This window comes from Pipistrellus hanaki (genome assembly GCF_964339955.1).
Source record: "Pipistrellus hanaki genome assembly, contig: scaffold_53, whole genome shotgun sequence".
NCBI classification, from domain to species: Eukaryota; Metazoa; Chordata; class Mammalia; order Chiroptera; family Vespertilionidae; genus Pipistrellus; species Pipistrellus hanaki.
Window position 1 is genome coordinate 155,261 of NW_028182281.1, and position 10,782 is coordinate 166,042.

The window sequence follows — 10,782 nt, forward strand, 5'->3', positions numbered from 1 at the left end:
CCCTCCATCACCAGGAGACCCCCAACCATGAAGGTGCCGCTCCGAGCTGGGTCCTGTTCAGTCCATGGGCCCCGGGCCCCACCGCCCTGAAGCATGGCGGCCATCTGCCTCTCATCCCCTCAAACTGTGACCCAGAGGCCAGCTGTGCTCTGAGCACCTCCCCCATGAAGACCCCTTCCCCTTGGACCCTCTCAGCCCGCCCCCCCTTCTCTCCATGACCCTCTCCCCCCTGAGCCTGGGTCCTCAGGGACCCCTTTTCTCTTCAGGGTCCTGCCTGCCTCTGCTTGGTCCTCTGAACCCTTCTCTCCAGAACTCCATGCACCAGCCCGGCCTGGCACAGGTCCACGCCTCTCCAAGCTCTTCCCGTCCCCCACCCCCAGCCTGGCACAGCCTCCTCTGAGCTTGTCAGGAACCTGGGGCACAAAGTCAGCCTAAAATGCTGCTAACACCGGTTTGTGGGTGAGCCCTCCGTTCTGTCCCAGCTGGCCACACCCGAGGTGCCAAGGCCAGGGCCCAGGCATGAGGGCCCTTGGGGTCTGTGGGGAGCCAGGGTTCAGGTCTCCCTCACCAACACCCACTGCCCCTTTGGGACCAGGTGTGGGGGCATCCAGACCTCCCTCGGGGGCCGAGCCTTCACCGAAGGGGCCCTTCAGCCTGAGTGGAGCCTGGGCACCACACCACTGGGTTTCCCTGGCATCTCTTCCCCACCAAGGCTCTGCCGCCTGCCACACACTCACCAGTCCTCTCTGGGCAGGGCGGTGGGGGTGACCAGTGGGGCCCGGTCTGCTCACAGCCCACCTGGTCCCAGGCAGCAGGCAAGGGGCACTGGCCTACAGTGTCTGCTCCAGGCCGCAGCAGGTCAGACCCCTCTCCTGCAGACCACGTGAGGCTGCTCTCTGAGGCCTCCACGGGCTCCCACCTGGGGGACCTCAACGCAGGGTGTGGGCTGGAAGGAACAGAGCAGGTCCACATGGGCCCTGGGCTGGGGCAGAGCAGGTCTGCAGTGAGGAGCTGCTGTTAGTCACCTAGAGACTCGAGGCTAAGGGTGGGGTTGGAGGCAGGCGTTGGGCCCAGGGTGGCCGCAGGGCCAGGCTCTGGGCAGCAGCATGAATGACCACAGGGTCTGGGCCAGGGCTGGGGTTGGGGCTGGGCTGGCCGTGCTGGTCCCCAAGTTCCAGAGCAGGGACAGAGGTACCCTCTGGAGGCCTGAGACTGCAGCTGGGCGGGTCACATGCATAGCGAGTCCAAGCTGTGGGCCAGGGCCTTGCGACCTTGCCAGCCGAGGCGTGGCCTGAGCCATGAGAAACTGGCCCCTCCCGGAGGCACTGCCCTCGGGCCTCGGAGCACACGGCTTGGATGACAGCCTCCCGGCAGCCCTGCCAGGTGCTGGTCTGCCCACTCCTGCTCATATTTCAGGTGCAGAGAACAGGGTCATGTGTTTGCCAGCCTCCTGGCTTCTGGGTGAGCCCTAGAGGTGCTCCCTGAGGCTTGGCCCCAGGCCCCAGACCCCAAGGCCCGGCCAATGGCAGCCAAGACCCTGCAGGCGGGAGAGGCACCAGGCCAGTGACAATGCCACATGTGCCAAACCCTACACCAGGGGCTCACAAACTCCTATGCACCCCTCAAAACCTCCTGGAAAATGTCCTTTTTCCCACCCCTCCACAGAAGCCATAAACGGGTGGGAGGGTGTCCCTGTGGCCTGAGGGGATTCCTCTGATCCCTGAACTGTGACCCCAGGTGGGCCTGCTTGGCACTTGGCAAGCACAGGGCAAGGCCACTTTCGAAGTTGCCTACTCCCACCAGCCCTGCACAGGTCCCTTCCTAGCCCAAGTGGGGTGTGCAGGGAATTGGGGAACGCAGGGCCCTGCTGCTGAGGTCTCCCCCAAGGGCAGAAATGTGATCCAGGAAAGCATGGCAGCCACAGAACACGGTCTCCTGGCAAAGGCATTGGCTCACCAGAAGCCTGCAGCCCGCCACACACTGCTGGTCACTGCTCCGGGCCTCGGCACGAGCCAGCAACCAGCCCAAGCCTCCTTCACCCCAGGTGCCGAGCACCTCCCAAGCAACCCCCTCCCGAGTCAGCCTCCCCCACACCCGGATCTAAAGCCACCCACCCCACCAGCACAAAGCACGCTCCACACACAGATCCGTAACTTTATTTCCAGGTCAACTTTGGCTCCCGGCCACTCAACAGGGGGCAGCCTCTGAGAAGGCCGGTGCCAGCACCCTCCCGTCCCCCTTCCCAGATGGGGTCAGGCCCCAGCATGACCCACCGGCCTCCCAGGGCTGGCTCGTCTCCTTCCTGCTGGCCCCAGGCCTCAGCTGGCCCTTCCTTGCTGGGCCTGAGATGAATGGATGGGTGGGGGTGGCACTGCCCAGCTCCAGGCCCAGGCTGGGCGGAGAGGGAACCGGGAAAGCAGCCTGGTGCAGAGCGGCGGCTCGGCCCCGATGCTCAGCCCAGAAGCTCCGCCAGGGCATCAGCCCCCAAGGCCCAGGGGAGACAGGACGGGGAGAGGGAGGAGGAAGCGGGTCCTGGGATGCACAACCGAGCCGAGCTGGTTGTCCCAGGTGAGTGAGAGGGCTCTGAGCACTACTGAGCCTACTGGCTGCCCTCAGCCCCGCCCCTCCATCAGACAGACAGACAGACAGACTGCAGGCAGGCGGCATTCTGCAACCGGGGAAGGGAAAACCACAAAACGGTGCCTGCCACACAGAGAGCCGAGCAGCTGCAGGTGTGAGAGTGCAAGAGTGTGAGTGTGAGTGTGAGAGTGTGAGTGTGGGTGGGCAGCCGGGAGGGCGGGCGCTGCCTCCTCCCACAACCCTCCTCCTCTCCTGCCGGGGGGAGCAGGCGGCTACAGCTTGGCAGCCTCGGCCAGGCCCACGCGGTTCTCCTCGCGGTCGAACACGGTGTAGTAGCGGCCGATGAACACGTCGCCCAGGATCCAGAGCGGCCCCGCGGGCGGCGGGATGTCCATGCCCATGAAGCCGCTGAGGCAGATGGTCTTCCCGCCCTGGGACACCTGGGAAGGCGGAGCGAGCGTCAGCACCAGCCGCCCGCCCCGGGCTCCCCGCCTCCAGGCCGCCCGGCCCCGCCCACACCCACTGCCCCGCCTCCAGGCCACCCAGCTCCGCCCACACCCCTCACTGCCCCGCCTCCAGGCCGCCCGGCCCCGCCCAGACCCCTCACTGCCTCGCCTCCAGCCGCCCGGCCCCGCCTGCACCCCCATACCCCACCTCCAGGCCGCCCAGCTCCGCCCACACCCCTCACTGCCCCGCCTCCAGGCCGCCCGGCCCCGCCCAGACCCCTCACTGCCCCGCCTCCAGGCCACTCAGCCCCGCCCACACCCTCACTGCCCCGCCTCCAGGCCACCCAGCCCCGCCCAGACCCCTCACTGCCCTGCCTCCAGGCCGCCGGCCCCCGCCCCCACACCCCGGCCTCCCCACCTTGAGCGTGTAGTCCTCTGCACGCAGCTTGTAGCCTTTGTCCCCCAGCTTCAGGGTGACCTCGGGCAGGCTGGACACCTTCTCGCAGGGGATGATGTACTGAAGGAAAGAGAGCAGTGTGTGTGGGGGGGACAGTGTGTGGGGGGGCAGCGGCCTGGGGAACAGCCACCTGGGTACCCGCCCCTCCTCCCGCCGGCCCGGCCGCCTGCTCACCTCTCCCTGGATGAGCGGCACGGCCCCGATGGCCTTCTGCAGCTCCCGCACCTCATCCACGGGGCCCACGATGAGAGAGGTGCCCGTGTCCACGATGGCCTCACAGCCCTCCTTGCACAGGGTCAGGCCGCTGCCCACGTCGACCCTGCAGGGGACGTGGATGTGTCTCCCAGGGCCGCCCAGCACCCCCACCGTGCCAGCTGCAGCCCTGACAGGAGGCTTTCTCCTCTCTCAGGCCTTGACCGTGAGCAGTCGGGCAGCAGAGCCCAGAAGCCAAGAGCAGGTTCACGGACAGTGGAGAGGGCAGCAGGTGACCAGAGGCACCTAGGGCCAGCGGGGCCCAGGGCCTGGCCCATCCATGGCCACAAACCGACCAGGGCCTGGGCTGGTGGCTCCCCAGGAACCTGCTCGCTCCCTTGGGGGCCTGCTGACCAGCAGCTGGAGGCCCCCCCCCCCCCCCAAACGCAGCTCGGCCAGTACTCACTGCTCCATGTGGACCTGCCAGTAGGCTTTGCGGGTGACGTTGAGGTAGGAGAGGGGGCCTTTGTAGTACTTGGAGTCGGTGCCGCCCAGCATCAGCTCGCCCCCTGGCTGTGCAGTCGGGTCCCTGGGAGGTCAGGGAGGGGCAGTCAGCCCCCTGCCCACCCCATGTCCAGCCCGAGGGCCGGTGGGACAGGGAAGGCTGGGCCAGGTCACAGGCCAGGGGTGGGCGGAGCAATCTTAAGAGAGCTTGCCAGAGCGGGACCTTCTTGAGCCCGCAGGATGGAAGGATCCAGAAGAGGCACAAGAAGGGATGGAGCTTCCTTCTCCTGCCCTAGGGGAGGGCTCCGGTCCCACACCCCGAGTGGACTGCAGGCCCGGCCCAGGGCCTGTGGTCAGGGCCTCCTGGTCTGCCAGCGAGGACAGCAGGGTCAGGCTGGCGGGCAGACGGGGACGGGAATGCTAGGAGCCAAGGAGGGGAACCAGAGGACTGAGGGGAGGCGCCGGGCAGCCCCGAGTGTTGAGCTAGCTGTTCCTGGCCTGTACCCTCCGGGCAGGCAGCCACTGGGCCACATGGGTCCCTCACTAGGCCCGGCTCTGGTTCTGAGAAAGGCCCACCCACCAAGGCTGGGCACGGCCCCCGGGGGGGCACAGCCCCCAGGGAGGCAGGGCCTTCTCTAGGGCCCGCTCTCCATGGAAGGGCGGCCGCACTGCCTCCAGCCGCCCCAGGGAGGACAGGGCCGCTGCAGCTGGGCCCGCTCCCGCCTCTCCCCTGCACATCGGCTCGGCCGGGCCATGGTGAGTCGGCCGGGCCGTGGTGAGACGGGGCCGCCCGCCCACCTGTTGAGGTAGAAGGAGAAGATGTTCTTCTCCACCAGCTTCTGCTGCATCAGGTTGTCGAAGACCGGCACCACGTTGTTGACCGAGATGCCGGGGTAGGCCATGCCCAGGATGCCGTCGAACTTGGCCGCGATGAAGGTGATGCCCGGCTGCTTGGTGGCCTCGCCGAAGACCTGCCGCTCCACCTTGACGCCGCCCGGGCCCCCCTTGCCCGAGTTACAGGGCACCTGCGGGGGGGGAGGGGGAGAGGAAGGGGTGCAGGGGGTCAGGGGGCCTCGTGGACCCATGAGCCTGTCACCGAGCCCCAGGCGGGCGCTCCCAGCCAGCCCTGCGTGTGCACGGCCCAGCTACAAAATGCAGCGGGTCCCTGCCCATCACCTGGCACGTGGAGCTGAGGGCAGGGGGCTGGAATGAAGGGCTGGAAACATGGGGGGGGGGGGAGCGAAGGAGTTGAGGGGTTTGGGGGGCCCACTCTGGCAGGAGAACTTTAACAGGGATCGGGGAGCACAGATGCAGGCCCTGCTCAGCTCCAGCTCCCACCCCTTCCCACCTGGGCAGCTTCTGCCCTCAGCCCAGCCCAGGGGACAGGGCCCCCACTCTCAACCCTGGCAATCGAGGCCATGCCCCCGCCCCTGCCCCGGCAGGCTGCAGGCAGAGCAGGATGTGGGGACGGGCTGTGCTGTGCGGGTGACAGTGGAGGAGGGAGCGTGTTGGGCCACATCCTGCCTCGGCCGGAGCAGCTGGGGGCGGGGCCCGGCAGACTCGGGGGTGGGGGGGTGAGGAGGGTGGCCCAGAGAAGCCGAAGCACCTGGGAAAGGGCTGCTGGCCCTCAGCTGGCCCGGGTGCCACGGCCTGAGCCGCCTGCAACCGAGGACAGGCCGGCAGGAGGCTCGCTGCCTTCCTGTGCCTCAGGGGCCGGGGCCGGGGCAAATCAGCAACCTCTCCAGGGAGCTGGAGCCACCAAGGCCACCGAGAGAGGGACTCACCGACACGGTGTCCTGGCTCAGGTACCCCGAGAGGCTGCCCGAGCCGTAGTGGATGGCGAAGGAGGTGCCGTTCTCCACGTAGGTGCTGGACTTCCCGCTGTTGTACTTGTGGTGGATCCCTGTGCCACGAGAGCGGTCAGCCTGCCGCCCGCCGTGGCCTCCGACCCTCGACCCCACACTGGACAGGCTGCCCCCTGGGCCCCTGCACGAGCCCCCCCCCACGGGCCCAGGACAGTGGGCTAGCACCAGCCTGCGTCTTGCCCCATCCCGGCCGCCACAGGCCCAGCCCACGAGAAACGAGGCCGGCAGGAACAGGTTCACCCGGAAAGCGGGAGCCCTGGGGCCGGGCCGGCCGGTGCGTCTAAGAATCGGGAGCAGCAGGTGCCCACGTGCGGCCTCCTCCCCGGCGGCCAGCCCACAGCCACCCCCGGGACCGGAGGAGGCAGGCAGAGGCTGGGCAGCAGCCCCCAGCGCCCAGGGAGAGCTCGTCCCTCCACCCCACAGGGCCTCGGCCTCCTGCCCGCTCCAAGCTGAGTGAGCAGTGCAGAGCGGGCCCGGCCCCTCAGACACCCTCCCCACTTGAGGCCGGACAGACGCTTGGCTTACAGCAGGCGATGTCCAGCAGCTTGCAGTGGATGGACGGGACCCACAGGTTGGAGGAGCCGGTGTCGAAGACGACAGTGAAACACTGCGGGGGCGTCCCGATGCCGATCTCCCCGTAGTACTGGGCCTGGGGGAGGGGAGGGCTGTCAGCCCACGGAGGGGCCCCCGGTCCAGACCCGCCACCCCAGGCCCCGGCGTGCAGCCCCACCCCTGCTTGGCCAGGGTGAGAGGAGGGAAGACCCCACACCCACACTTGGAACATAAAACCAGTGACCAGTCAGTTAGGACAGGCTCGGCGGGGAGGACCTGAGCCTCAGGAGGGGAGGACCTGAGCCTCAGGAGGGGAGGACCTGAGCCTCAGGAGGGGAGGACCTGAGCCTCGGGCGGGAGGACCTCCGCGGTCCAGGGCCCTGAAGGGAGAGGAGAGGCTGCCTCTCCAGGACGGGGGCCAAGTCAGAGCCTGACTCTGGGCCTCAGTTCCTACCCTGCTCCTGCTCCTGCCCAACAGGGCCAAGCCTGGAGGGCTCCCAGGTAGAGGAGTCCGGGTGGCCAAAGGGAGAAGGGACATCCTGGAGGTTCGGAGTCCCACACGGCCCAGCCTCGCTGCCTCACAGCTCTGGGCCTCAGTCCCCATCTCACACAGAGGGAGCAGGGGCTCCAGGGAGCATGTGGGCACATGTGCCCCTGTGAACCTCAAAGGGAAGCCCCATCCTTGGCCCTCTCGTAGGTCAGAGGGCATTCTTGAGCTTGCGGTCACCTGGGCTCTGCCTGCCTGGGCACTGGGCATCCCCTCCCCCAGGGAAGGAGCCCGGGACACCAGTCACCACAGGATTCTGGCACCAGTCCCCCTCCCGCCCCCTCCCTCGGGCATCTCTCTCTGGCCCATTGAGCAGCTGACTAATTAATTGTCCGGATTGGGGGGGATGGAGAATGACTCAGCAAATACCCGAGCGTGGGCACTGAGGAAAATGAGGAACTGGTCAGTTGACCCTGGGCCACGGCCCCCCTCCACTGGCCGGATCACATGCCTGAGGCTCCAGCTTCCTGGCATGGCCGGAGCTCGGGACAGCCAGGACTAAGTGCAGGGCCCCTGTCCCAACCCAAGGCCGATGGCAGCAAGAGGCCAGCTCCCTAAGACTCGGGTGGGTCACCCCAAGATGTCCCCAGACCTGGGATAGGATGACCAGGCCCCCAGCTTGCGGTGTGGCTTCCAGAACGTTCCAACCCTGAGTCTCTACCCTGCTCAGGCGGCGGACACAGACTGGGTCACAGGTTGCCCCGGGCCTGCCAGCAGGTGGGCAGGAACACAAGCTCCAAAGCAGTTAGTTCCGCCCCAGCAGGCAGGCCCAGAACCCGATCTCCGGGGGGCAGGCCTGTGCCAGACGCTGGGCTCCCCACGCCGGCCAGTGGCCCTGCGCCCAGCTCCTCACCGGGGAGGGTGACGCTGGCCCCACACCCCACAGGCCGACTCTGAGCCCATGGTCAGTGGCCCGCAGAGGTCACCGTGTCAGGTGCGTGCCAAGGTCACCCCAACCAGCCCTCCCTCTCAGCCAGGCAGGAGAGCGGGCTGTGCAGACCCCAGGGATGTGGGCAGGGGCGTGGCCTAGTGGAGGCTCCTCCCACACGGGGCAGGTGAGCCCTCAGAGGCCGGTGCTGAAACAAGAGCATCCTCCACCACAGGTGCGGCTCCCACAGACCTTCCCCCAGAGCCGTGTTCTGGGTTAGCCTGCCACCCCCGCCCAGGTGGACACACTCCCACACTCACGTCCATGTAGTTCTTGAGCACCTCGGGGACGGGCCCCCCGGTCACCGCGGGCACGCCCAGGGTGTATTTGGAAAGGGAGCCCTGGGCGATGAGTTTTTCCACGGGACCGCCCATCTCCGACATGGTCCGGCGGATGGACGTGAACTTGTGCAGCGGGATTCTGTCGAGAGGGGGGCAGGGGCGGGGCTCCTTAGGGCAGGGCAAGCCTCTGCCTCCCTCCTGGACCCCCTGCACCCACACCCAAGCATCCCCACTGGAGGCAGCCAGCACCTGCTCCACCCCCTCCTCAGCCACCAGGGCCTTCAGAGACCCCCTCATCTCCTGTCCCCACTCGGATCTCTCCCGTGATCTCCTCTGGTGGGATCCTTCCGGCGTCGGCAGCAACCTGTCACCCCTTTGCTCTGAGCCCCGTTCACCTGGCCCCCTGGCCACGGGTCCACTCAGATGGTAGACCCCCATGCTCCCACCTCCCCGTCCTCCCTGGGGCGGCTGCTTCCTGGCATCAGATTGGGCTTCAATGCCACCCCCTCTGAGGAGTCCTCCCTGACCAGCCTCCGCTGCCCTTCACATCACCCCCGTTTCCTTCCATCGCTCTCACCCCACACTGCAGTGACCTCGGGCGCGTACTGCTGACCCCTCACTCTCTCCTCCCCAGATGCAGACCCGGGGGGACCAGGACTGCACCTGGAGAGCGGGGTCTCTGCTGGCAGCCCCCTGGTACCCCCCTGGGAGCACCCTTCACAGGAGCCTCTGCCTCCCAGCACAGGGGCCCTGGTTGTGTGGTGCACGGGCCTTGGCCATCAGAGCAGAAAGGGGTCCCTGGAGCCTGGGCCTGAGCTCGCTCTCTGCTGCCATGGTGAGGAGGCGGGGCAGGAGAGCACACTGAGCAAGGTTAGCAGCCACCTGGGATTCGAAGTTCAATGTGATGGCTGGCTGTTGCCAGCAAGCCCAGGGCGTGTCCTGGGAAAGTGGGAGGCTGGTGGGAAGAGCCCGGGGTTCCTGCCTGGGGGGAGGGGAGGGCCGTGCCCTGGAGCAATCCAGGAGCCAGCAGCCTCCTGCCCCGCTGCACAGGGCGGTGTGAGGGGCTCTCGCCCCGCTATCCCGCCCAGAACCCTCACCCAAGTTCAGAGGCCTGTGGGTGGGGCAGAGGCAGGCTCAGGCCTGCGGCTGCTTCCCCCACAACTGCTCCAGTTGGGGCTCCTCACCCCGGGTCACAGCCCACGCAGGGCAGCCCTTTGGCAAGGCCCAGCCGGCTCAGCCCACAGCCAGCTCCCCAGCCTATGATCTCATCCACTTTCCCACGGGCATAAGGCCCTCGGCCCAGGAGGACCGATTCGGGCCCAGGCTGGATACACAGTCCCCAGGGCTGGGGGCGCAGAGGCATAAAGGAGTGGCCCTGCTGGCAGAGCAAGAAGCCTAGCAAGGGCAGGAGAATGGGGGTGAGGGGGCCCTCAGCCTGGCACAGGGGTGCAGGCCTCCAGGCCTGAGGCCACTCCCCCAGACCCTCTCCTTCAGCTAACACCCTTCCTATCTCTTAGGTTTTGGGACTCTTAGACCTTAAGACTTAGGGTGGCCCCGAGGGTCTCCTAGCCCATGGCCTGCGGTGAGATCCCACGTGACAAAGCGGGGGAAGGCAAGCCCAGTTCCCAAAGGGGAGCCCCAAGCGGGAGAACAACTCGCCCAAGTTCAGGGGCCTGTAGGCCAACACCGGGGCCTCCGGACTTCCACACACGGGCGCACAGGCACCCACCCGCCGGTCCTGGGAGGCTGGGTCGGCCCAGAGTCATAGCGCCCTCCCTCCTGCCCGCCAGGATGTGGGCAGGGCGGACGCCCGGGTAGAGGTGGCGGGGTTGAGTGAACCCCGCGGCTGCAGAGCGCCCCGCCGCACCCCAGGCGGCCCTGCAGGAGGCCGGGGCTCCGGGTGGGGGGCGGGGGGCGGAGGTCATGAGGGGCCGCGGGCCTCACCTGATGAGCGCGGCGGCGGGCGCGGCCAGCAGGCCGAGCAGGAGCAGCAGGCCGGGGAGCTGCATGGCGGCGGCCGGGTCGGGTCGGGTCGGGTCGGGTTGGAGCGGACGGCGGGGTCGGAGCAGACTGCGCCGAGGTCGCGCGCTTATAGCCGGGATGACGGCGCAGTCGAGCCGGGTCAGCTGACTGGCTTGTTTGCGCCCGGGCCGGTCACGTGGGCGAGGCCGGCGTGCGCGGGGCGGGGCCTGGGCGTGCGCGGGCGGGGCTAACCCGGGACACGCCCCTGGCCTGCAGGGAGCCTCCCGCCCGGTCCCCGCTGGTCGCGACCCTCACCCCCGGAATCGCGGGGACCCCCCGGCTCGGGCGTCACGGGCCCCGGACGGCACAGCCACGGGCCTGAGCTGTAGGGTCCCGGCCCGGACGCCCCTGGCCGCCTTCAGTGGGCGGCACCCCGAGTCTTGGCTCCTCCTCCCCAGGCCCAGGCCC

General features: G+C 68.2%; 1 protein-coding gene across 1 annotated transcript; it reads right to left on the bottom strand.

Moving 5' to 3' along the window:
- Positions 1-2,140: 2,140 nt before the first annotated feature.
- On the bottom strand, positions 2,141-10,505 carry CTSD (cathepsin D). The gene is made up of 9 exons (XM_084907294.1): positions 10,297-10,505; positions 8,332-8,491; positions 6,570-6,693; positions 5,964-6,082; positions 4,978-5,204; positions 4,142-4,264; positions 3,658-3,802; positions 3,445-3,543; positions 2,141-3,020 (listed from the first exon to the last, which is right to left on the bottom strand). The coding sequence occupies exons 1-9, from the start codon at positions 10,359-10,361 to the stop codon at positions 2,853-2,855; spliced, it is 1,230 nt and encodes a 409-aa protein (XP_084763420.1). The 5' UTR covers positions 10,362-10,505; the 3' UTR covers positions 2,141-2,852.
- Between the last annotated feature and the right edge of the window lie 277 nt (positions 10,506-10,782).

Bases quoted from the DNA above. Each gene is read 5' to 3' on its own strand.
- CTSD (XM_084907294.1), bottom strand. From the start codon at position 10,361: ATGCAGCTCCCCGGCCTGCTGCTCCTGCTCGGCCTGCTGGCCGCGCCC. The intron at 5,205-5,963 runs GTGAGTCCCTCT...CCCCCCCCGCAG, and splicing joins TGAGCCAGGACACCGTGTCG to GTGCCCTGTAACTCGGGCAA. The intron at 3,544-3,657 runs GTGAGCAGGCGG...TCTTTCCTTCAG, and splicing joins TGCCGCTCATCCAGGGAGAG to TACATCATCCCCTGCGAGAA.